The following is a 25,137-nucleotide window of genomic DNA, read 5'->3' on the forward strand; positions in this document are numbered from 1 at the left end:
GAAAATTAAAAGCACCGCATTCGGGATTCACCTCAGGAAAATCTGATTACCCTGGTTGTTTACAAGACCCTCACGCAAATATTGTTGACAAATACATACTGGAAGGTCCTTTCCTTAAAAGAGGAGTCTAGAGGAAGAGATGAGGGGTCTGCACAGGCAGCGTTCCAGAGAGTGGGCCACACTGTCCAGCCAGGACGATTAAACAATAAACCATGACGCCCCACAGATGCCAGGGTACAACTGCACCTTGAGGTCAGATCACGGAAGACATTGAATGGCCAAGCTGAGAACTAACATCATGGGAGCTGGGAGATAGTAAAGTTTTGCAGAAATGGGTTTATGGTTTTGGAGGAGTGGGGCGGGTACTGAGGTCGGTCCCTGTGTTCAGGGATCACTCCTGGCAGTGTTCTGGGGGATTATCTACCTTGCCAGGACTGATGCAAAGCAAGTGCCTTAACCCAAGAAACCCTTGATGGTCATGTTGTAATGTTAAGCCTTAGGGATTTCCTCCAAGAAACCCTTGATGGTCATGTTGTAATGTTAAGCCTTAGGGATTTCCCCCTTGCAGCTGGCACTCAAGGATACAAAGGTAGGGAGAAGCATCTGGGGACCATTTGGAGAGGTGTGAGCAGAAGCAGGGGTTCTGCAGTGAGGGCCCAGGAGGTGAGAGCGGAAGCGGGGGTCCTGCAGTGAGGTTCCAGGGGGAGCTTGGGAAGACCTGGACTTGGGGACTGGGCTGAGATTGAGGTATCAGCTGAGAGATCTGAACCCTGGAGCACAGGTAGGGTGCAGGCTGGGGGGGGGCACTTATGGGACCACTTGGGGAGCCTCCTTTTTGAAGATGGGGTGCAGTGGGGCCCCCATGCTTCAGAACATAGTGCAGCCAGGGGAGCACTTTCTGAAATTGGGGTGCTGATTTAGACCAGGACTTACTCTCGTAAGAGGAGCTTTCTAGGCCAGAGGGACAGCACGAGGGGTGTGGGGCATTTGCCTCGCACACCTCTGATGTGGGTTCCATCCCCAGCACCCCATATGGTCCCTCAGGCACTGCTGAGGGTGACCCCTGAGCATAGAGCCTGTAAGCCCTAAATACTGCTGAGCAAGTAAGAGTGAGAATCTGTGTGTTTTGAGGTATTTTTGAAATGGTACAATTTTTTAATTTTTTTTATTATTATTAGTGAAACACCAGGAGGTACAGTTGTAGACTTACAAACTTTCATGCTTGGGTTTCAGTTATACAGTGATCGAGTACCCATCCCTCCACCAGTGCCCATTCCCCACCACCAATGAACCCAGTAGCCCTCCCACCCCACCCCCGTCTCCCCCCCATCCCACCCCGCCTCTGTGGCAGGGCATTCCCTTTTGCTCTCTCTTTCCTTTAGGGTGTTGTGGTTTGCAGTAGAGGTATTGAGTGCCCATCGTGTTCGGTCTATAGTCTACTTTCAGCACACATCTCACATCCCAGTCAAGTCCTCCAAACACCCTTTACTTGGTGTTCCCTTCTCTGTCTGAGCTGCCTTTTCCCCCCGGCATGTGCTTACGGCTTCAAGCCATGGTGCAGACCTCCTGGTACTTATCTCAACTATTCTTAGGCATTCGTCTCCCATTCTGTTACTTTATATTCCCCAGATGAGTGCAGTCTTTCCATGTCAAAACAGTACAATTTTAAATAAATTAAATTGTAAATTGCTAGATGAATTTTAGTAATTTTTTCAAAAAAAGAAGCACTATAATTATCTGCATGTTTTCATCTCAGAGTCTAAATATTTAATATTAAATTCAACCAAGACATCATTACCAGCCTGGCTTTAGAAAACAAAGCAGGACCTGAGAGATAGTACAAAGAGTAAGGCCCGATCCCCGGCATCCCATGTGGTCCCCCAAGGTAGCCAGGAGTGATCCCTGAGCACAGAGCCAGGAGTACACCCTGGGCACCACTGAGAAAACAATTCTTTAATAAAATAATAATAATAACTGTAGAATCACCTCTGTGAACAATGCACCAGAATTTTGGTCCAAAATGAATATTTAAGACACACAAGTCCGGACTTGGCTTTCCCCATTCATGAGAAGAAAGAATTCGTACTTTTTTCCTCTTAAAACTCACCAAGTTCTACTCATGTTGGCCGCGGTGACCATAGAGCCCCTGACCATTGGGAAATAGAGCTGAAACGGATCTCGCCATCTCTGTTTCGTTAATCATGTTCTTACTATTTTCAGCATAGATTCAGCTCAGGACTCAGGGCACTAAGCTGAGACTCCAGCCAGTGTTCTCACTGCTTTACAGATCTGTGCCCATTCATGACACTAATCATCTTAAAACACAACAACGACAACAACAACAATCACCGGGAATACATTTTCCGGACAGTTTCCCTGAAGCCCTCCCGCTCCTCAGAAGAGTCGACAGGAAGCCCCAGAATCCTCGAGGCTCCAGGCGCCCAGCCTTTGAAAGGTCCATTGTGGTCCAGTCTCCCTTTGAAAGGGACCACTTCATCTTGCTCCTGAACATCTATAGGGCAGACATAGCACTTCTGAAAAGAAATTCTGGGGAATGTGGAAGAACAGACGTACGTAGGTAATCCGGTAACGGGCAGTGTGTAATTTGAAGAATGATGGTTCCATTTTTACGGTTGCCATAACAATCATACAGTTGTGCAAAAAAATGTGTATGGCTTTTATAGCAGAGAGCAGGCACCATTGTAATGATTCTTCTTGTATCAGAACAACTGTTTTCTGATCTGAAAAATAGGGGTGGCTTAACCCCTTCCCCAGTTAGCTCAGCATGGCCCCGGAGAAGGCCCTTCGGGGCTGTTTGAAACGTATTCATCACTTACATTTGCATTTCAGGCTGATAAATGGATTGAGAATTAAGGATGATGACCCTTTCAACAGCAGGTTCTGAATTCCTAGCTTGGGAATTCAAAGGATGAGCGGGGACAAAAAATACTGTTCCTCAAATAGAAATCTAGGGGAGATGTCTAGACAGTTAATTCTAGACTATTCTTAATTCCATCCACTCGAATTTAAGTCCGTTAAATATTGACCTTTGCTGTATTGTGTTTAGACTCTGATAAAGTTGTATTAAAATTTGGTTACAATATCTGTTTTGTGTTTTACATACTTAGTGACTTCTGAAAATCACAATGCAGATTTTAAAAATATAGTGAAAGTGAGAAAATATCTATGCTTGTTATTTCTTTAGTTACTTTTCCTACTTTTATACCTTTTTCCAAAGGAAAGTACCTATGGCAGACTTGACTTTCTGTTACATACCCACTTTAAATAAATTTAATAGTAGAAGTTTGTAGTGGATTTCACATTGTGGGTGGAAAGTTGTCAGATTTGACTTTTCTATCTTCAAGTGAATTCATTGTCGGTCAGCCGTAAGGAAACCTTCCCCCAAGTGTGGGGTCATCATCATTTTGGTCAAAAGGGGTGTTTAATAAAAAAAATATGAAACCGCTAAGGGAAACCAGGGATGTCAACTTCCATGAAAGCAAAATGTGTATAATTAACTTATTTTTAACACGGTCTCTTTTGAATTCCCATCCCACTAAATCAGAGCTTAGCAATTCTACAATCCAAGGTCAGTTACTTAATCACTTGAACTTCAGTATCCCCAGCCACAAAATAAGTAAAAATCATACTCCCCCTACCTTTAATTTATCCTCTAAAGAGTAATTCCTAGCTACTAAAAGGTGGTCATGGTGACAGTGATGCAGCCCCCTAGATTCATGCCCTGCGGTGCAGGGGCAAAGCCCAGGGCATCCGTCTGTTACGGTCCACATCCCCACAGAAAGCGTTCTGAACAAGAGTGAGATTTCCATATATTGAACCTCTGAGATGCTTAGAGATCCTGTCCTGTACGTTATATAGTTCCTTAGCAAGTGAATTCTTAATACTCTTTGTTTAGTGACTTCGCTATTTGATTCTTCCATGGGAACATCTCCTGGAAGCTTACTGCTACTTCATTTTTGTCTGATAGCAAAACTTGCCTTGTATCAATCAATACTCTTTGGTTGTCTTTGCGGTGCCAGGATTGCCTTTTAGCAGCGCGCTGAGATCACACTTGGTGAAAACGTGAGTGTCGGTATGGCTACAGTGCTGAGGATCGAACCCACACGATCCTCACACACAAGGCTTAACCCAGCCCACACTTGAGGCTCTACCCAGCCCACTTCTAGCCTGCAGTTAGTATTCTTAGAGCCTTTTTAAAAGTACCCCAACATAATGCTTTTGGATCGATTTTGGGGACACTCTGCTACTAGCCGGAAGGAAAGAGAAGCCTCCCTGCTTTCATTGCTCTGCTGCCTGGCAGAGCTGCACCAGGAGCATCTGCAAACCTAAATCTGTGACTTCTCCAGGAGGAATTAAGCTCTCCAGCAGGAAATAAACTCTCCTACAGGAAGTAAGCTCTCCAGCAGGAAGTAAGCTCTCCTACAGGAAGTAAGCTCTCCATCAGGAAGTTAGCTCTCCAATAGAAAGTAAGCTGTCCTCTCCGCCGGAAGTAAGAAGCTCTCCAACAGGAAGTTAGCTCTCCAACAGGAAATAATCTCTCCAGCAGGAAGTAAGCTCTCAGGCAGGAAGTAAGCTCTCCAGCAGCAAGTGAGTCATCTTTGTGCTGTGGACCAACTCCCTGGCTCAAATTGTGCCCACCAATTCCATGCCTCCAGGCCAAGTATCTTGCTCCATGCTGGTCTTGGCACGACATCTTCTGCTTGCCCAGTCTTTCTTGCCCCATGGTGGCTGTGGCTCTCCCACCCACCCTTCTTTCAAGTCATCTGCAGTGGCAGTTTCTCACTGAGGCCTGCCGTGGCCGTCTCCTTACACTATAATCACTTTTTCATTATGGTCCCCCTTGCTATGATGTAAAGGTAAAGGTAAAGGCCCTCCCGTTGATCGTCGATTTGCTCGAGCGGGCCCAGTAACGTCTCCATTGGAGACTTTGTTGTTACTGTGTCTGGCATATCGAATACTCTCGGTAGCTTGCCGGGCTCTCCGAGAGGGGCGGAGGAATCGAGCTTGGGTCGGCCATGTTGGCCGCTTGTAAGGCGAACGCCCTACCCGCTGTGCTATCGCTCCAGCCCTATGTGCTATGATGTAATGTTTCTCTTTCCTTTTTTTTTTTCATGGTGCTTAAAACCTGACTCCTGTTCATTTTGTTTCCTCTCCCACTAGATTAGTGTACAGTATCATAATTCTTGAACATGTTGCAAACACCTAGAGCAGTGGGTACTCAGTAAATGAGGTTTGTTTTGGTTTGGGGGGGGGGGTCACACCTGGTGTCCTGGGGCTACCCCTGACAGTGCTTGGGGAGCCATAGGTGGCATAGGTGGTGCCAGCGATGGAACTGGGGTTAGCCAATCCAGGGGCCTTACCTGCAGTGCATCCCCAGACTTGCCCAGTAAATATTCATAAAGGAATTCCGACCTTCTTGACCTCTAATACCTTCTTCACAGCACTGCTGGCCTGGTCCCTACAACTTTGGTTTGTTCTTGACACAAAAGGAATGGAAGTTTGTAGGGGAAAAAACTACAACTGCCATTATAAACTACTTAGAACAGGAAAGTTAATGGGCCTGTTTCCTGGGAAAGTCTGGAGGCAGCATTGGGAGTCAGCTCATTTTTTGTGGTTACAAAGGGCTGAATGACGAGTTTCTCAGAATCAGATTTCGATTTGGCACATACATGTGCTTTCTAATAGTTAGGACTCAAACATCAAATGCCTAATGAAGCAGTGAGCGCCGCCGCCCTTCTCTCCCTGAACCCAGGGGCCAGTCTCTTGGCTGGGTTTGGTTTGGGGGCGCTTGGGGGCAGGGGGAGGGGCGGAGCGGGGTCAGATTTGCACCCTGGCGCTTCTAAGGAGCTTCCAGTCTGGCCATGATTTTAGGATCCTGATCTCTGAACAGATACGAAGTAATTTCCAGGGCTTATTGTCCATGGTTAAAATATACAAAGGGAAATATGTAGTAGTTAGCTATGTAGGAAAGAAGAGAAAATCGACAAGGAGCAGAAGCACCGAAAGGAGTAAACAGAATCTGATGAAAGTGGTTATCCAGAGAGGATGGGTAAAGTAGAAGACGGAGAGTTCCCAGAGCACATTTTGGCTTTTGAGACTTTTAAGTGTTTATTCAACAATAAAATTAATGCTTTAAAGGATTTTTTTTTCTTTTTGGGTCACTCCCGGCGATGCTCAGGGGTTACTCCTGGCTCATGCACTCAGGAATTACTCCTGGCGGTGCTCGGGGGACCATATGGGATGCTGGGAATCGAACCCGGGTCGGCCATGTTGGCTGCGTCCAAGGCAAGCGCCCTACCCGCTGTGCTATCGCTCCAGCCCCAATGCTTTAAAGGATTTTTGTTTTTGAACCATACCTCCCTGTACTCAGGGTATGCTTAAGGATCACTTGTGACAGGGCTCAGGGGACATTTGTGGTGCCAGGGATTTCACCCCATGAAAGAGGTTGCCACATGCAAGGCAGCACCCGCCCCGAGTACTAGCTCTCTACCCCTCCCCCCCGCCGCCAATTTTTTAAGATTAAGTCTGAACAAAGATTTTCAATCAGCACCAAACAAAACCAACTGTTCAGCATCAGCACATTCAGAAAAACAAAAAATTCCAGTATCCTTTGAGCTTCGCGTGTTTGAACTCTCTGATCAGGTGCCTTTGGTGAGCATATCTTAAGGACAAACTCCAGATCTTAAACGTGCAGGTTCTTTATTGCTGGTGCACAGAGATTAGGATTCAGACACTCCTTTGAATAGTGGTGCTGTTGGGAGTCAGTCGGGTCTTACTGGGACAGGGAAGATACAGATGAGCCGTGGAAGAACTCGTTCGTGTAAATTCGACAGTGCCAAGGTGAATTCAAGAATTTAAAAAAAAAAACACAGGTTAAATCACATGAAATCTCCAATTTTCAGACCACAAGTAAGTCATAGATATCTGAGATTTCAGACAATTACCCTCCCTCCCCAGTGATTTCCTGAAGGACCTAGGAGCTCTGATAGCCCAGGAGTAATGAGCAGATTGATACCGTACCATGTCAGGGACTCTGATACTGTCAGTCCCCAGCACAGGACATGGGTCCCCCCAGGGAAAGGGCAGTGCTGGTCTCACACAGGAACACGGTGGCTCTTTAACCTTTACTGTGCCAGAATCCATAGAAATGTGCAGAGACTTGGGGACACGCAGCACAGCACTCGGGGGCTACTTGAAATAACTCTCACCGGCATACTTAGAACAATTTAATATCAGCAATAATAGCCATAATGGATTATTATACATTGAGTTTTTAAAGATATTATGAAATATTTAATGGTGCCACAGACGTACACACAGAAAGGGGTTAGGGATGAAGCAGGGAAAGTTTGAGACAGGGGAGACCCAGCTGATGAATGCCTACGGTTTTGGTTACAGTTTGCAAAATTATGACTGATTCAGGTGAAGATCGCCAGTGAAAATCATCTGGGACAGGAGTGGTTTTGGAGAACAGGATATTCAAGGATCTCAAAGTCTCACTGCACAGTTTTCTTACCAGCAAGAGTCAAAGGTAGCTTTACAACGGAAGGTTCCGGCTATTTGCACCAAAACCAAATAATCAAACTTGGCATGTTGACAGATTGTTCTTGTGCAAGAAGGCGGCTGAGCACTCACTCGCGTCCAAAGGCCAGGCCAGAGCGCTCACCCGGAGTCTAGCAAGACGGCAGACCCAATTTTCTGTTTATAGGAAATCCAGAGAAGATTAATTTTGCTTTGTTTGATTTATATTCGTCCCTTCCTCTTTCCCTCCTTCCCCGAGGAAACAAGCAGATAAATCCAGAGCATGAGGCATTCTGCACGACAGCTGGCCTGGGTTCTTATTTTAATAAAAAGTTATATTTAAAATTAAAAGAAGATGGATGGATTATTATGCACTAAATAGACTAAAGACACATAACTACAAATAGAGCGTGTGAGCTTTGATTAGATCCTAGATTTGGAGGAAAACAAGAAGCTAAAGAGATGTTGGGGGAGGGGGGGCAGTTGAAGACATTTTAATGGTTCGATAGTTAAATATTATGTAAATTAGACCTGAGGAATTGTCAGGAGCCCCCATAAATCACCTGGCACCTTGCTGGGTTCTTCAGAGACCGGACAGATAATCCAGTGAGTATCAGGCAGATTGATCGGAAAGTCAGGAGAAATTTACTGCACAGATATCTCCTCTACATGAATTAAGTGCAGGACTTTGCCCAGGGTCCCTCAGCCTCCAGGGCGCAGCTTGGGCAGAGGGGCAGGGGGCAGGGAAGGCCCCGGGAAGTCCGGCAAACCAGGGACTCCCATTCTCTTCTGCCCTCAGCCCCTCCCAAGAAGCCAACGTTTCTTCAAAAAAAAAAAAAACTACATAGTTACCTGGATAATAGTACTCTCTAGTTGCCTTTTATTCTTAGGAAATGCTATCGCATACTTTAAAATAGATGTGTATATATGTGTGTATGTATATATGTTTGTATATGTATATATGTGTGTATAGGGCTGGAGCGATAGCACAGCGGTAGGGCATTTGCCTTACACGCAGCCCAGCCAAGCCGGGTTCAATTCCTCCGCCCCTCTCGGAAAGCCCACCAAGCTACCGAGAGTATCTAGCCCTCACGGCAAAGCCTGGCAAGCTACCCATGACGTATTCGATATGCCAAACACAGTAACAAGTCTCACAATGTTACTGGGCCCACTCAAGCAAATCGATGAACAACGGGAGGACAGTGACAGTGACAGTGATATGTGTGTGTATATATAGATATAGATATATGTCTGTGTATGTGTATGTGTGTATATGTGTGTATATATATATCCTGTGAACCTGGATATATGTGTATATGTGTGTATGTATGTGTGTGTGTGTGTGTGTGTTTGTGTGTCGGGGCAGAGCGTTAGTATACAGCAGCAGACCTGGATTTGATACTCAGCATCCCATATGGTCCCCTGAGCATCACCAGGAATGATTTCTAAGTGCAGAGCCAGGAGTGACCCCTGAGCATCACCAAGCATGCCCCCCCCCAAATCAAAACAAGAGCTGCCGCCATGTAGAATCACCCAGTGTCCCTGCTCCACCGATTCCCAACTGAATCTCCCAAACAGCTAAAATTATGGGCACACCATTCCCTGTAGCTGAAAACCCCGGGGGGGAGGAGAGGGACCATCAGGAGGAGGGCGGGCCAGGTCCTCACCCTGCTGAAGCCCCACAGCTGCGCCCACACCTCAGCGCTGTAACCATGCCCAGGGCTCAAGTCCACTCTTCCCTAATACTCTCGCATGTCAGTCCTTGGCCCAGACCGGAGATCCTGAGCTTCCTGGCCCATGTGGCCATATATGCGACCGCACAACACCTCCTAACTTCTCAGTATCGAAATTCCAATAGGAGCCAACAAATTAGATGGGAAAGTAACATAGAAACCAAGCAAACTCAACAAACAAAAACAATAACACAGAAGGCTCACCTAGCAACAAACAGCTTAGTAAATCCTTAGACAAAGACTTATCGACCCCATGATCAAACAGAAAATTTTTCACATAAAAATGATTTTTTCTTATACCTATTAATTTCAATATTGGAGCTTTGTTATCTGATCCATTTCAGCTCTAGAATTGCATCAACAGTTGTGGCTTTTGTCTACATTAAAAAAAAATATATATATATATATATATATATATAGGGTACATCAAGCCCACCAAGAATGATCCCTGAGCGCTGCAGGGTGTGGTCCAAAAACAAAATTTAAAATGCACTCAAATGCGTGATGGGAGCAGCAGAAGGAGTGAGATAAAATCAGATGTGGCAAAAGGTTGAGAGCTGTGAACCTGGATGCTTGTTTCATTCTTCTTCTTTTGCTGAAAGTAGATCCTCTCACCATGGAAATTGAGGGAAGGAAGTTAGCTTTCACTCCTCTGGACCGCGTATCCTGTGGCCCGGGAACAGGGAACAGGGATCTCTCTCTTTCTCTCTCCCTCCCTCTCTCCTCTGACTCTCCCTTCTTTCTCTCCCTCCCTCTCTTACTCTCTTTCTAATTCTCTTTCCTCTCTGACTCTTTCCCTCCCTCTCTCTCTCTCTGTCTCTCTGACTCTCCTTATCTCTGTCTCTGTGTCTCTTACTCTGACTCTCTCTGACTCTTATCTCTGTCTCTCTCTATCTCTGTCTCTGTCTCTGTCTCTGTCTCTCTCTCTCTCTCTCTGATAAAGGTAAAGGTAAAGGCCCTCCCGTTGATCATCAATTTGCTCGAGCGGGCCCAGTAACGTCTCCATTGGAGACTTTGTTGTTACTGTGTCTGGCATATCGAATACTCTCGGTAGCTTGCCGGGCTCTCCAAGAGGGGCGGAGGAATCGAACTCGGGTCGGCCATGTTGGCCGCTTGTAAGGCGAACGCCCTACCCGCTGTGCTATCACTCCAGCCCATCTCTCTCTGATACACGCTCTTTTTTTTTATTAGTGAAACACCATGAGGTACAGTTGTAGACTTAGAAACTTTCGTGCTTGGGTTTCAGTTATATAATGATCGAGTACCCATCCCTCCACCAGTGCCCATTCTCCACCACCATGGATCCCAGTAGCCCCCCAGCCCTCCCCCCCCCACCCCACCCCACCTCACCTCACCTCACCTCTATGGCAGGGCATTCTCTTTTGCTCCCTCTTTCCTTTAGGGTGTTGTAGTTTGCAATAGAGGTATTGAGTGGCCATCATGTTCGGTCTATAGTCTACTTTCAGCACGCATCTCGCATCCCGAGCGAGTCCTCCAAGCATCCTTTACTTGGTGTTCCCTTCTCTCTCTGAGCTGCCTTTTCCCCCAGCATGTGCTGCTGGCTTCCAAGCCATGGAGTAGACCTCCTGGTACTTATCTCAACTATTCTTGGGTGTTCAACTCCCATTCTGTTACTTTATATTCCCCAGATGAGTGCAGTCTTTCCATGTCTGTCCCTCTCTTTCTGGCTCATTTCACTTAGCATGATACTTTCCATGTAGAACCACTTGTATATAAATTTCATGACTTCATCTTTTCTAACAGCTGCATAGTATTCCACTGTGTAGATGTACCAAAGTTTCTTTAACCAGTCATCTGTTCTCGGGCGCTCGGGTTTTTTCTAAATTTTGGCTATTGTGAACAGTGCAGCAATGAACATAGAAGTGCAGATGTCATTTTGACTGTACTTTTTTGCCTCTCTGGGATATATTCCCAGAAGTGGTATTGCTGGGTCAAATGGGAGCTCGATTTCTGATTTTTTGAGAATAGTCCATACTGTTTTCCAAAAGGGCTAAACCAGTCGGCATTCCCACCAGCAGTGAAGAAGGATCCCTTTCTCGCCACATCAGTGCCAACACCGGTTTCTTTTGTTCTTTTGGATGTGGACCAATCTCTGTGGTGTGAGATGATATCTCATTGTTTTTTTGATCTGCATCTCGCTGATGATTAGTAATGTAGAGCATTTTCTCATGTGCCTTTTTTGCCATTCGTACATCTTCTTTGAGAAAGTTTCTGTTCATTTGTCACCCCATTTTTTGATGGGATTGGATGTTTTCTTCTTGTGGAGTTCAGCCAGTACTTTGTATATCCTTGATATCAACCCCTTGTCGGATGGGTATTGGGCGAATATCCTTTCCCATTCTGTAGACTGTCTTTGTATTTTGGTTCCTGTTTCTTTTGAGGTGCAGAAGCTTCTTATTTTAAGATAGTCTCATTTGTCTATCTCTGTTTTCATTTGCTTGGCCAGTGACATGTCATCTTTGAAAATACTGTTAGCCTCAGTGTCACGGAGGGCTTTGCCAACCTTGTCTTCAATGTACCTTATGGTTTCCGGTCTGATGTTGAGGTCTTTAATCCATTTTGATCTTACTTTTGTATATTGTGTTAGGTAGAGATCTGAGCCCATTTTTTTGCATGTAGCTGTCCATGTTTTGCCAGCACAATTTGTTAAAGAGGCTTTCCTTGCTCCACTTCATGTTTCTTGCTCCCTTATCAAAGATTAGATGATCACATGTTTCGGGGGAGGTGTCCTTCAACCCTGTTCCATTGGTCTGCAGCTCTGCCTTTGTTCCAGTACCATGATGTTTTAATTATTACTGCTTTGTAATAGAATTTGAGGTTGGGGAGGTTGATTCCTCCCATTTTCTTTTTCCCAAGAATTGCATTAGCTATTCGTGAGGGCTTATTGTTCTATATGAATTTCAGGAGTGTTTGCTCCATTACTTTGAAGAATGTCATTGGTATCATTATAGGGACTGCATTGAATTTGTACAGTGCTTTGGGGAGTTTTGCCATCTTGATAATGTCAGTTCTCCCGATCCATGAGCAGGGGAAATCTTTTCATTTCCTCGTGTCCTCTTTTATTTTCTGAAGTAGCGTTTTGTAGTTTTCTTTGTACAGGTCTTTTACGTCCTTAGTTAAGCTGATTCCTAGATACTTGATTTTCTAGGGTACAAATGTGAACGGGATTGTTTTTATCATGTCACTTTCTTCTCTCTCATTATTTGCATACAGGAAAGCCATGGACTTTTGGGTATTGTTTTATAGCCTGCAACTTTACTGTACAAGTCTATTGTTTCTGGGAATTTCTTGAGTTTTTAGGGTTCTCTGAGTATAGTATCATATCATCTGCAAATAGTGAGAGCTTGATTTCTTCCTTTCCTACCTGAATGCCCTTAATATCTTTTTCTTGCCTAACTGCTGTTGCAGATACTTCCAGTACTGTATTGAACAGCAGTGGAGAAAGTGGGCATCCTTGTCTCACCCGTGATCTTAGAGGGAAAGCTCTTAGTTTTTCCCCCATTGAGAATGATGTTTGCGATAGGCTTGTGGTAGATGGCTTTAACTACATTGAGGAAAATCCCTTCTATACCCATTTTGGTGAGGGTTTTCATCATAAACGGGTGCTGGATCTTCTCAAATGCTTTCTCTGCATCTCTGCATCTATTGATATGATCATATGGCTTTTTCTTTTTTTGTTGTTGATATGATGGATTAAATTGATTAATTTCTGAATGTTAAACCATCCTTGCATCCCCGGGATGCATCCCACTTGGTCATGGTATATAATCTTTTTTATGAGTTCTATTTACTAGTATTTTGTTGAGAATCTTCGCATCCATGTTCATCAGGGATATCGGCCTGTAGTTTTCTTTTCTTGTGGTGTCTTTGTTTCCTTTTGGTATTAGAGAGATATGGGCTTCATAGAAACTGTCTAGGAGAGTTTCTGTTTCTTAAATTGCCTGGAGAAGGTTGAAAAGAACTTGCAATAAGTCCTCTTTTAATGTTTGGAAAAATTTGCTAGTGAATCCATCTGGACCTGGGCTTTTGTTTTTGGGAAGACTTTTGATTACAGTTTCAATTTCCTTGATATTAATAGGACTATTCAGGTATTCCAGATCTTCTTGATTCAGCTTTAGGAGATTATAGGAATCCAGAAATTTATCCATTTCTTCTAGGTTCTCTTGTTTTGTGGTATACAGACTTTCAAAGTAGTCTCTAATGACCTTTTGAATTTCTTTGGTTTCTGTTGTGATGGGCTGGAGCGATAGCACAGCAAGTAGGGCATTTGCCTTGCATGTGGCCGACACGGCCAACCCGAGTTCAATTCCTTTGCCCCTCTCGGAGAGCCCAGCAAGCTACTGAGAGTATCTTGCCCACACGACAAAGCCTGGCAAGCTACCCGTGACATGTTCGATATGCCAAACACAGTAACATGTCTCACAATGTTACTGGGCCCACTCGAGCAAATTGATGAACAGCGGGAGGACAGTGATAGTGACAGTCTTTTGTGATATTCCCCTTCTCATTTCTGATTCCGTTTATTAGGGTTCTCTCTCTCTTTCTTTCTGAGTCTTGTTAGTGGTTTATCTATGTTGTTTATTTTTTCTAAGAACCAGCTCTTGGTTTCATTGATCTTTCAGGTTGTTTTTTGGGTTTCCATGTCATTGATTTCTGCTCTAAGTTTTATGATCTCTTTCCTTCAGCCTGGTTTGGACTCCTTTTGTTGGTCCTCTTCTAAGATCTTGAGCTGCGAAGTCAAGTTATTTATGTGAACCCTTTATTCCTTCCTGAGAAATGCTTGCAGAGCTATAAATTTTCCCCTTAAGACGGCTTTAGCTGCATCCCATAGGTTCTGGTAGCTCGTGTCTTCATTCTCATTTGTTTCCATGTATCTTTTGATTTCTTCCTTGATTTTTTTATTGACCCACTCATTGTCCAACATTGAGTTGTTTAATTTCCAGGTGTTTGACTTGATTTTCTGCGTCTATACATGATTAACTTCTATCTTCAGTGCATCGTGGTCTGAGAAGATAGTTGATGCAATGTCTATCTTCCTGATTCTGTTGAGGTATGCTTTGTGGCCCAGCGCATGATCTATTCTGTAAAATGTTCCATGTGCACTGGAAAAGAATGTGTATTCTTTTGGGGGAGGGTATAAAGTCCTGTATAGATCTAGTAGCCCTCTGTTTTCTATTTCTTCCTACAGAGCCATTATTTCCTTGCTGAGTTTTAATCTTCTTGATCTATCCAGGGGTGATAAGGCGGTGTTGACGTCTCCAGCTACTATTTTGTTGCTTGTAATGTCTTTCTTAAGGTCTGTTAGCAGTTGTGTAGGTATTTGACTGTTCCCTCGTTGGGTGCGTATATGTTTGGAGTGTGATTTCTTCCTGCTGTGCATATCCCTTGATTAATAAAAAAAAATGGCTTTCACTGTCACTTCTAATCTTTTTCAGTCTGAAATCTATGTTATCCGATACTAGTAAGGCCACTCCAGCTTTTTTAAGGGGGTTGTTTGCTTGCAGGATTGCTTTCCATCCTTTGACTTTGAGTCTGTTTTTTCTGATTATTCAGATGTGTTTCTTTTAGGCAGCAGGATGTTGGGTCCTGTCTCTGAATCCATTTTGCCACTCTGTGTCTCTTAATTGGTGAAATTAGGCCATTGACATTGAGAGATTATTGTTATGGGATTTTGTATTATCTTTCTGTAAGGGTTTGTTGTGCTTGTAGGGGGTTGTCTTGTCTTACAGTAGCCCCTTTACACATTATTTTAGTTTTGGTTTTGAGTCTATGAAGTTCCTGAGCTGTTGTTTATCCAGAAACTAGTGTACTGTTCCTTTGAGTTTGAGTGAGAGTTTAGCTGGATAAAGTATTCTTGGTGAAGCGTTAATTTCAGTGAGTTTTTTCACTATATCCCACCATTGCCTTCAGACTTGGAGGGTTTCCTCTGATAGGTCTGCTGTGAATCTAAGGGGTGCTTCTTTGTATGTGATTTCCTTCTTTGACCTTGCTGCTTGCAGTATTGTGTCCCTATCCATGGCATTCATCATTCTAACTATGATATGCCTTGGAGTGTTTTTGTTAGGGTCTCTTTTAGCTGGCACCCTTTAGGCTCCTTGAATCTGGATGCCTTGCCTTGCATTGTCCAGCTCTGGGAACTTTTCAGCAATGTTTGTTTAACCGTGGCTTTTTCATTGGGACTGTTTCCCTGACCTTCTGGTACTCCAATGATTCTAATGTTCTTCCTCTTGGAATCATCCCACAGGACTCTGATTCACTCTACAGCTATTTTGAGGTCTCTTGCCATTGTTTGTTGTTGCCTATAGGCTTCCTGCAGCTCATCTTCCAGCTCACTACTGATTCTGTCTTCAGCTGTAGCCATTCTACTGTTGAGGGAACACAGTTTTTAATTTCATCTACCAAATCCTTTATTCGTGACGTTTCTGTGCTTAGCTTCCCAATTTCTGCTCTCATTTCTTCCGGTATTTTCTCGATTGTTTCTTTCATGCCCTCCTTTAATTTACTGGATATCTGTCTCACTGTTTCGTTGAGTTCATTGAACATCTTCATTACTTCATATCTGAATTCTTTATCAGATTGCTCCCTGTGTGAGTAACATCTATTGAGACTTCTGGACTCTTTTCATCGTCCTCTCCTGGTGGTGGGGATTTGCGTTGTTTCTTCATGTTGGTGTGGTGGTATGGAGACTGAGATGTTACAAGAGATTGCTGGGTATAGGCCCCAGAATAGGCCACGCCCACCTCTTTGGAGGCCACACCCACTCCTGCAGAGGCCTCACCCCCTACGGGTACCTGGTGTGGGGCGGGAGCAAAACCTGGGAGAGGGAGAAGACCGGGCATGGCATTGGGGACAAACAGGAAGAGGCGCAGGGATGGTGGGATGCCCAAGGTCCCAAAGGACACCTGGAGCGTGTGCACAGGGGAGGCGGAGTCCCAGGTTCAAATATTGACTGACCTGGGAAAGGGAGAAAATCGGATGCGGCGTTTGGGACGAACAGGAAGAAGCTCAGACACACACTCTTGGTTCTTCATCGTCTCGCCTCTCTCCGTCAGAGATGAACCCTGCCCTTTCACGAGTCTCGGATTTCTGGCTTTGTCCCCCATGAGGTGGCCACCCAGGGCCCCGCTGCTCTGCTCACTCCAGGAGGGGTGTCAGACGACCCCAGCCTCTGTGGCGGTGGCAGAACCCACCGAGAGAGGGTGACTGTGCCCAGCTGCAGGAGTGGGTGTGAGCCTGGCACCCTCTTGGCATGAAAGCGGGTTTTTTGCTGAGCTCGCAGTTTCTTGAGAATTGTACGACAATTTGCAGATGAAACTCGGAAGCTTAAGAAGTCATTGTGTTGTATGCTTTAAGTAGATGGACCCGGGTCCCTTGCCAGTGTCCAGGCCCCTGCTGTCCCTGTGTCCAACATCACTTGTTCTGTCCACTGTGTGCTGTCCCTGTCCTGTCCCTCACCCTCTGTCCCTCCAGTGTGCAGTGGCCTGGTCTCGTCCCCATCCAGTGTAGCATTCCCAGTCTGATCCCTGTCCCCCATGTCCACTAGCTAGGGCCTCTGCTGTCACATGTCCCCGCTTTCCTTCACCCTCATGGCTGCTGGCGTGGGTGTGCTCCCTGCTGTCCTGCCGTGTGCCCGGAATGAGGTAATGGGAGATGGGGGGGGGGGCTGTCGGGGGCTTCCATTGATGGCTGCTGCCACCCACCCTGGCCAGCTCCATTACCTGTGTGGACAGGGGATTTTAAATGACCATCACAATGATGGGTCCCAGCGGCCTCCTGCCTGCTCGCTCTGTTGACCCCTTGAGGGTCCCGCCGGTCTCCAGAGAAGTTTCTGCTTTTGGGTCAGCTCTGCGCACTCTCCCCGGGGCGTGTGTAAGGAAGAGTCTCCGTCCCCTCAAGTGTCTCGCTTCTCTCTCAGCTTGCTCCTGTCCCTTCTCCCTCTCCCCTCCAACCCGAAGCCTCCTCAGAATTGCCGCGAGCCACTTCTGTGTGTCTGGAAGTGGTCCCTGGACCAGACAGTGTGTGGTGTACAAAAAACTCAGAGGGCGGCCAGGGGGGTGGCCCCAAAGGCTCTTCCCCTGGCCGCCCAGGTTCTGGGGTGGACCAGGCCGCTCCCCAAGCCGGGGCGGCCCAGGCCATGAGGCACATGGGGGAGGAAGAGAGGGCCAAGCTGGTTGATTGATCAGATGCCGTTTATTCCATTCTTATCCCTGTTCACTCCTCTCTCTCTCTCTCTCTCTCTCTCTCTCTCTCTCTCTCTCTCTCTCTCTCTCTCTCTCCTTCTCTCCCGGCCCCCGATCTGGAACCCCTTTCACCTCTTGGCTCTCGCTCCGGATCTTCATCCCCCAGCCCACTCTTACAGTCTAGTTAAATCCCTCAAACCATGAAGGGCTAGGCTTACACATAGGTGTGGTCATAATCAATAGGGTTAAAGTTCTTTCCCTCAGGAGATGCTGCTTCTAGGACAGATTCTCTTTCAGCAGGATGACCCACCCAAGGGCTGAATCCCATGGGTGTGTTTCTCTTCTTGTCCAACAAACATAGAAGCATTCATAATATTAATCATTTTGTATGGACACAGAAAGAAATGCATTATGCTTATAGAATTGCTCCCCTGGGGTCATACAGATCTCAAACTACAGTGCTCAGGCCAGATTAGTCTTTCCTATCCCTAGCAGGGTCCTAATCTCATCATTACTTTAGGATCATGACAGCATTTGTCCATGGTCAAGGTCTTATAGTTAAGAATTGTGGCGCTTTGACCAGGCCCATCTCGATGCCAAGGTAGCACATAGCTTACCGCTTACCCTGGTTCCATCCAGTCCCTCATTGGGACCCTGCTTTTGGGGGGCGCTAGGACGTGAGGGCAACTGAGGCTTAAGTTGAGAAAGCAGATGCTCAGAAGTGAATAATATTCGAAGCCAATTAAATCCCAAGTTACAAAAGCATAATATTAATTGTCTTCTTGTGTCTGTACAAAAGGACATTGCTTTAAAGTAAACTATTCAAAAGACATAAGGAGAGGAGAGAGGCAATATTAACTTACAAGTTCAGTGTCCTAGAAAGATCTGACCTTACGAATTAACAGAATCTGATTAGGGGGAAAAGCTGATTAACTGGTTGGGGAAGAGAGCATAGAGAAGTGGTTACAGATAAACAAAAGAACAGGGAGTGACTCAGGAGCACTTTGATGGGTGTGACCGATAAACATAAGCTCCTTGTGGCAAGGGAGAAAGGACAAAGCAATGTTATCCTAAAGCGTGGGACTCTGTTTTATGAGAAAGAGAGGATGGCAACTTAGCAGGACAACCTCGGAGACAGTAACACTGGCATCCCCTGCAAGGTGGTCACCAGGAGGGCAGCATCCCCCACCGGGCGCTGCCAGGAATCCATGAGTTTGGTTTGTGTTTTGTGTGTGTGTGTGTGTGTGTGTGTGTGTGGTATTTTGTTTTTTGGGTTTTTTTTTTAACTTTTTGGGTCACACCCAGCGATGCATAGGGGTTACTCCTGGCTCTGCACTCTGGAATTACCCCTGGCAGTGCTCAGGGAACCATCTGGGATACTGGGAATCAAACCTGGGTCGGCCGCGTGCACGGCAAACACCCTACCCTCTCTGTTATTGCTCCAGCCCCATGTGTGTTTTGTTTTTATTTGTTTGCTTTCAGGGCTCTCCCAGCAGTGCTCAGGGCTGACTCCCAGCTCTCCGCCCAGGAGACCGTACAGCTGCCGGGGATCAAACCTTCTTTCTCTGCCTTCCTGCACTCGCTCTCGCATGAGCCTTCCTCCACACAGGATCCCCCAGATGTCGCTGTCCTCGGAACATGTTTGTTCACTGTTTCACTGTCATCCTCTTGTTCATTGATTGCCTCGAGCAGGCCCCAGTAACGTCTCCTTCGTCCTAGCCCTGAGATTTTAAAAAGTGCCACATTCGAGGCTCCTTCAGGGTCAGGAGAATGAGACCCATCATTGTTACTGGTTTTTGGCACATTGAACACACCACAGGGAGTTTGCCAGACTCTGCCATGTGGGCAGGATACTTTTGGTAGCCTGCCAGGTTCTCCAGAATAAGAACTAGATGATAAAATTCAGCATTCGTGCTGCATGCTTCCCGGAGCAGGGTTTTATAGTCTCTGGGTCTTGGCCATTGATGGGATTACACAGCGCCGGGGCACTTGGTGGGTGTAACGCCTACATACTGGAAGATGGGGTATCTGGGTGGAGGAGGCCCCAGTCCCAATCCGAGCAGGCTTGGAGATCTGCGCCCCGGGTCCCACACACCTGGGTTCTTCTACCGGTTCCTTCATGCATGAGGCTCGTCTGAACGTGTGGAGAGTGGTCTTAAGCATAGAAATGGTGGAACCAGAGGTCTTCAGCTGCCGGGGCTCTGCTCGGGGTGGGGAGGGAAACTCAACCCACCCTCATCCAAGGGGCCCCGGTGAGGACAGCCAGGCACAGAGACAAGAGACTCATGTTTGTTACCTGCCTTGAAACAGATGCCGTCAGGCAGCCCACAGCCACAGCTCCGCGTGATGGAGTTTGTTCTTTTCCCCTGTTTTAATTAGGATGTGAGGCCCAAGGAATTCGGAGTAGCGTGCGCTGGGGGAAAAGGTAGCTGGGATGGAGAGAGGAGCACTAAGTCAAGGATGCTTGGAGGGCTCGCTCGGGATGGGAGATCCGTGCTGAAAGTAGACTCTGGACCCAACATGATGGCCGCTTGATACCTGTATTGCAAACCATGACACCCAAAAGGACAGAGAAAGTAAGAGGGAATGTGCCTGCCACAGAAGCAGGGGTAGGAAGGGGTGGCGGTGGCAGGAGGGACACTGGGAACATTGGTGGTGGAGAGTGGGCACTGGCGGAGGGAAGGGTACTCGAACATTATTTAAAATGCAATCAGAAAGTTTGTAAGTCTGTGACTGTTTCTCATGGTGATTCATTAAAATAAAAAAGGGAAAAAATAAATGAATAAATTTGGAGTAGGAAAATAGGCCCTGCCAGGGTTATAAGGACTCATGTCTGAAAGTTCTGCAAGTCAGATCCTTTGCAAATCAAGTCGCAGATTGGCCAAAATCCCAAGCTGATGCGACTGTAAGACATCCGAGTGTTTTCTACTGGGGCAGGGGTACCCTGGCCGTGTTGGGGATTGTACCCAGGACCTTGCAAATGCGAGGCACACGCCCTCCTACTTAAACCGCCACCCCCCCCCCCCCCAGCCTACAGTTTAGAACATTAGAAGATTTCACATTCAAGTAAAACATCGAAAACATGAAAATGCGGGGTCAGGGAGAGAACCAAGTGTTGAGAACAAGCCTCACATTTAAGAAACCCTGAGTTTAGTCCCCAGCCCCTCACAGCCCCTGCTCTGGTGAGCTCGGCCCCATTGTTGCTTCTTTTAGAAAAGAGAGAGATGGGGCCGGAGCGAGGAGAGTGCATTAAAGCTCTTGCCTTGCACATGGCCAGCCCTGGTTCCAGCCCTGGCACCGCGGGGTCTTAGGAGCACAGATTCGGGAGTCCTTGAGCACCGCTGAGTGTCACCCAAGTCCCCAGAATGAATGAGTGAATGAATGCAGAGAATGCAAATAAATATCAGTGTATTTGTCATCCTGTGAAACGTTGCCGTGAAACAGGGTCACAAACTCTGAAATGGAAGGGATGGGTGTTTGATGCCTGATCTCCATCGTGAGCACATCATAGAAGGTTTAGACTGGGGATAAGATTTACCGCGCGACATCTTATCAGAACTTTTTTTTATGACATCTTATTGTCTCCTTCCTACTTTGGACAAACTTGCAGGCTATCGAATGTAGCCTGCCCACAGGGCAGAGTCTGGCAAACTCCCCGTGGCGTACCAAATATGCCAAATACCAGTAACAATGATGGGTCTCATTCTCCTAAAGAGCCTTGAATATAATCTCAGGGCTAGGATGAAGGAGACGTTACTGGGGCCTGCTCGAGGCAATCGACGAATAACAGGATGATGAAATGAAATGAAAAAAAAGATTTACCGGCAGCTCAGGAGCTGGGGGAGAAGGCAGCTGGGATGGAGAAGGGATCACTAAGACAATGATGGTTGGAGGGATCACACGGGATGGGAGCTGTGTGCTGAAAGTAGATCAAGGACCAAACATGATAGCCTCTCAGTATCCGTATTGCAAACCATAATGCCCCAAAGTAGAGAGAGAGTATGAGGAAAATTATCTGCCATGGAGGCAGGAGGAGGGTTGGAAAGGGGATATACTGGGGACATTGGTGGTGGAGAATGTGCACTGGTGGAGGGATGGGTGTTCGATGATTGTCTGACTGAAACTCAACCCTGAAAGCTTAGTAACTGTATCTCATGGTGATTCAATAAAAAAAAAAAGGAGAAGATGATGATGATGATGATCATGATGATTTACCAGCAGGGAGCACATGAGCGAATAGCACCAGAAAGAAAAATAACCCTGGCATGCCACTCCCTTGGGGAGGGCAAGGGGCCTCTCCCTTTGGGGTCCCCGCCGACCCCCACCAGAAGCCCAGGTGGGTAAAACTTGAGCAATTTCCCTTCGGAGGAGGCTGAGACACCATCCAGGGCCATGTGAGGTCTGGGAGGGCTTAGAATCAGCCTCTCTGTCGGGCCTGCCGTATCTTCTTGAGCAAAGCAGTAGCACTAATGTAGAGGACAATTTTACTTTTCGTGTGGGTGTGGGAGAATTCTCTTTCGTGCTCATTTCTTTTTTATTATAAAGACCGTAATTGTGTGAAATCTTAGAAAAGATGAACAAATATGAAAGAAACTAAGGCATCATTCTAGCACCTGAAAATTAGCTTTATTAGAAATGAACAATTAACCTTCCTTGATTTGAGAATTAGGTTTTAAAATTTTAGGGTTTTTTTAAAATTATTAATAAATAATGAAACTGGCCTTTATTGTATAATACAGTCCAGTACATTTTAATTCAAGTGTCTGGACATTTGTGACCACAGCCACAGCCAAGATACTGACGGGCGTCGTGCCATGGGCTGGGACCCCCAGCCCACCGTCTGTGCTCAGGTGACACGTCTGTGGAACCACAGTTGCTTTCACACAACCAAATACCTCCCCCACCCCCCGCCCTCAAGAGCTCGCCCAAGCCATGGCAAGAGAGATGCACTAGTTCCATTTCCCACTCACTGCCGAGGGGCGCGTTCTGTTATGCCATCATGAACCATTTTGCCATTTCTGGACCTCTGAGCCGCGGAGCTCTGCATGAGACGGGATGGAGGCACCAGTGTGGGGGCTCACTCCCGGCTCACTCAGGGATCACTTCTGGTGGGCTTGGGGGACCATCTGGGGTGCTGGGGGTCAAACCCGGGTTGGCCATGTGCAAGGCAGGTGCCCTCCCCGCTGCATTATGGCTCTGACCCCTCCTTTTGAGACCCCATCCGCCTCCCAGAGGACACAGACAAGTGCCCGCGGCCGGTCAGCACGGGAGCGACTGTCGCCCACCCAGAGCCTCCTCTGCCACGCTGACCATATCTCCACTCTCTTCCAGGAAGGACTGTGTCTTCACCATCGACCCGTCCACTGCCCGAGACCTCGATGACGCCCTGTCCTGCCGGCCGCTCCCTGATGGTAAGATGCACTGCTCTGGGGCGCGGGGGCAGCACCCCCCAGGCCCACGGGGAGTTGCTGCTCCCCCCGCAGCCCCCGCATCTTGCTTCCGCCCCGGTTTGTTCACCAAGGGTGCTGAGCCATCGCACTTGCCAGGCTTCCCTTGGCCAACCGGGAAAAGAAAAGGGCTGGGGGATGGGCATGGGGGTGGGGAGCCAGTCCAATGGGCCCGGGTGTCCCGTGGGCAAAGTGAAATATTCTGTATTCAGGCCTGGGTGGTCGCACAGCTTGGTGAAGACCCCGGGAGGGGCGAGCGAAGGACTGTGGGAAGGGAGCACGTGCTTGGAATCAGGCCCAGCTTGGGTGCGGCTCGGGGAAATGGGACACGGAGGGCAGGTGCCGCTCCAAGGCTGCGCCCCGGGACACCAGGCACAGGGCATCGCCGGCTCCCATATGGCCCCTTAAACAGCTGCAACTACAACAATAATAAACACCCACAAGCAACTTTTTATTTTGCCCTCGAAAATGTCGAAAAGCATTTGTTCCTTGTATTCTCGAGAGGGACTCCCGTAGATTTTTGAAAAGAAAAATTCCACTTCAGGGCAGTTTTCTACTTGGTCCCATTTCTGGGCTTTTTCTCCATAGCCCAGAGCTGTGAGTGAGTCCTTCGTCCCCAGAGTTGCCTCTCCACCAGCTCATGCCTGATCCCGGGGAAATGCCCGGCTCCATGCCGGGCTCCTGTGTCTGAGGGCATCCTGTCCTATGCCAGGCTCCCATGTCCAAGGGCATCCTGTCCCATGCCCGGCTCCGTGCCAGGCTCCTGTGTCTAAGGGCATCTTGTTCCATGCCCGGCTCCTGTGTCCGAGGGCATCCTGTCCCATGCCCGGCTCCGTGCCAGGCTCCTATGTCAAGGGCATGCTGTCGAGGGCAGGACCCCAGGAGCCCGAGGATGCTGTCTCAGGTGAAACCTATGCCGGGAAAGGGCAGTTCTCTAGCCGAGATAGGTGTGTGTCCCCCCATCCCCGGGGGCTCCCCAGAGCGAGCAGTTTCAGCCGCTTTGCTGTCTGTCATTTTCTACCGAATCATCCCTTGACTCAGAAAACCCAAGTAACTGGATAGTCATCCGAGGCTCCTGGCACAGGCGCGGCCGCCGGGCCTCTGGCCAGCGAGTTCCTGTTTTGAGGGCATGGTTCGAAGTGGAAAGATGGAGTGGGGAGACAGCCCCACCCTCGAACTTATTCCTATGTTCCATTCAAATCTTGCGAGCCTGATTTCTGTGGGGTCTGGGCTTCGGAAATTCTCCTTTTTTTTCTTCGTGGACGTCTCCGTGCACCTTGTTAAACCGAATTTGGCCCCTGGCCCGTTCTTGTGCTTCCAGCGGGGCGGAGGGTTCCAGTTTCCTTGCTCATTAAAGCCAAGGGAATCTGGCACCCACCACTTAGGCATTGTCAGGGACCTGGCACTGGGGTGAGCTTCGGCCATCCCACATCCTCGTTGCAGAAGCGGAGAGGCGGCTGTAGCCAAGCAGAGTGAGCACTGGAGGAGGAGCCCGGGGGCTTGCCTCCACCATGCCATCTGCAGTCTGGGCATTCCTGTGGTCTCTCTGACACACTCTTTCCTCGGCCGTCAAGTGGGTGTTTGGCCCAGACAGTCGCTCGTGTGTCTTGCAGTTCCCAGAACCCCAAGGATGTCAAGTCTGCACCGGCCCACGGACCCCTGGGATCGCGCAGACCCGACCTCTCCCGTGGCAGCCGGGGGAATCCCCGCGTGCCGTGGCCCAGGGGGAGGATCCGGCCTCTCCAGGGTTCACCCTACCCGTGCGGGAAAGGGGGCTAAAAGGACCTCCTCGTAAATTGCCAGAAAGTTTCCAAACAAGACCGTCCCAGGCGCTTAAAACTGTCAGATAAGTGCTCAGTGAAAGCGACTCTTGGTGTGAAATGGAAAGAAAGATTCAGGTTGTTGTGGAACTTCCTTCAGGTGATGCTGAAATCAGAATCAGTCGCCGCGCAGAGCCGAGGAAGGAACCGAATGGAGACTCCCCTGAGCGAAGTCAGACTTTTTCTCTTGCTCTAATCACGTGATTTTCTTGCTTCTTTGGGGAGTGCGGGGGTCACACCTGGCCTCGCTCGGGGCTTCTTCCTGGCTCTGTGCTGAGTGACTCCTGGCCTTAGAGTTGGCGGGAACCACCCTGCGAGCCACGTGCCCTCAGTCCCGCCCCTCTCCCACCCAGTCACGTGCTTTCTACCCACAGGGCTGTGCCCACTATTACGC

General features: G+C 47.6%; 1 protein-coding gene across 1 annotated transcript in view; it reads left to right on the top strand.

Moving 5' to 3' along the window:
• Positions 1-25,137, top strand: part of DIS3L2 (DIS3 like 3'-5' exoribonuclease 2) — a 217,854-nt gene that overhangs the window by 135,084 nt on the left and 57,633 nt on the right. Inside the window, exon 9 of the mRNA XM_056120993.1 lies at positions 22,808-22,887. Within this exon, the coding sequence (XP_055976968.1) occupies positions 22,808-22,887 (80 nt within the window). The remainder of the gene's footprint in view (positions 1-22,807; positions 22,888-25,137) is intronic.

The sequence above is a fragment of the Sorex fumeus genome, unplaced genomic scaffold, assembly GCF_029834395.1.
Source record: "Sorex fumeus unplaced genomic scaffold, SorFum_2.1 ptg000005l, whole genome shotgun sequence".
In the NCBI taxonomy this organism is placed as follows: domain Eukaryota; kingdom Metazoa; phylum Chordata; class Mammalia; order Eulipotyphla; family Soricidae; genus Sorex; species Sorex fumeus.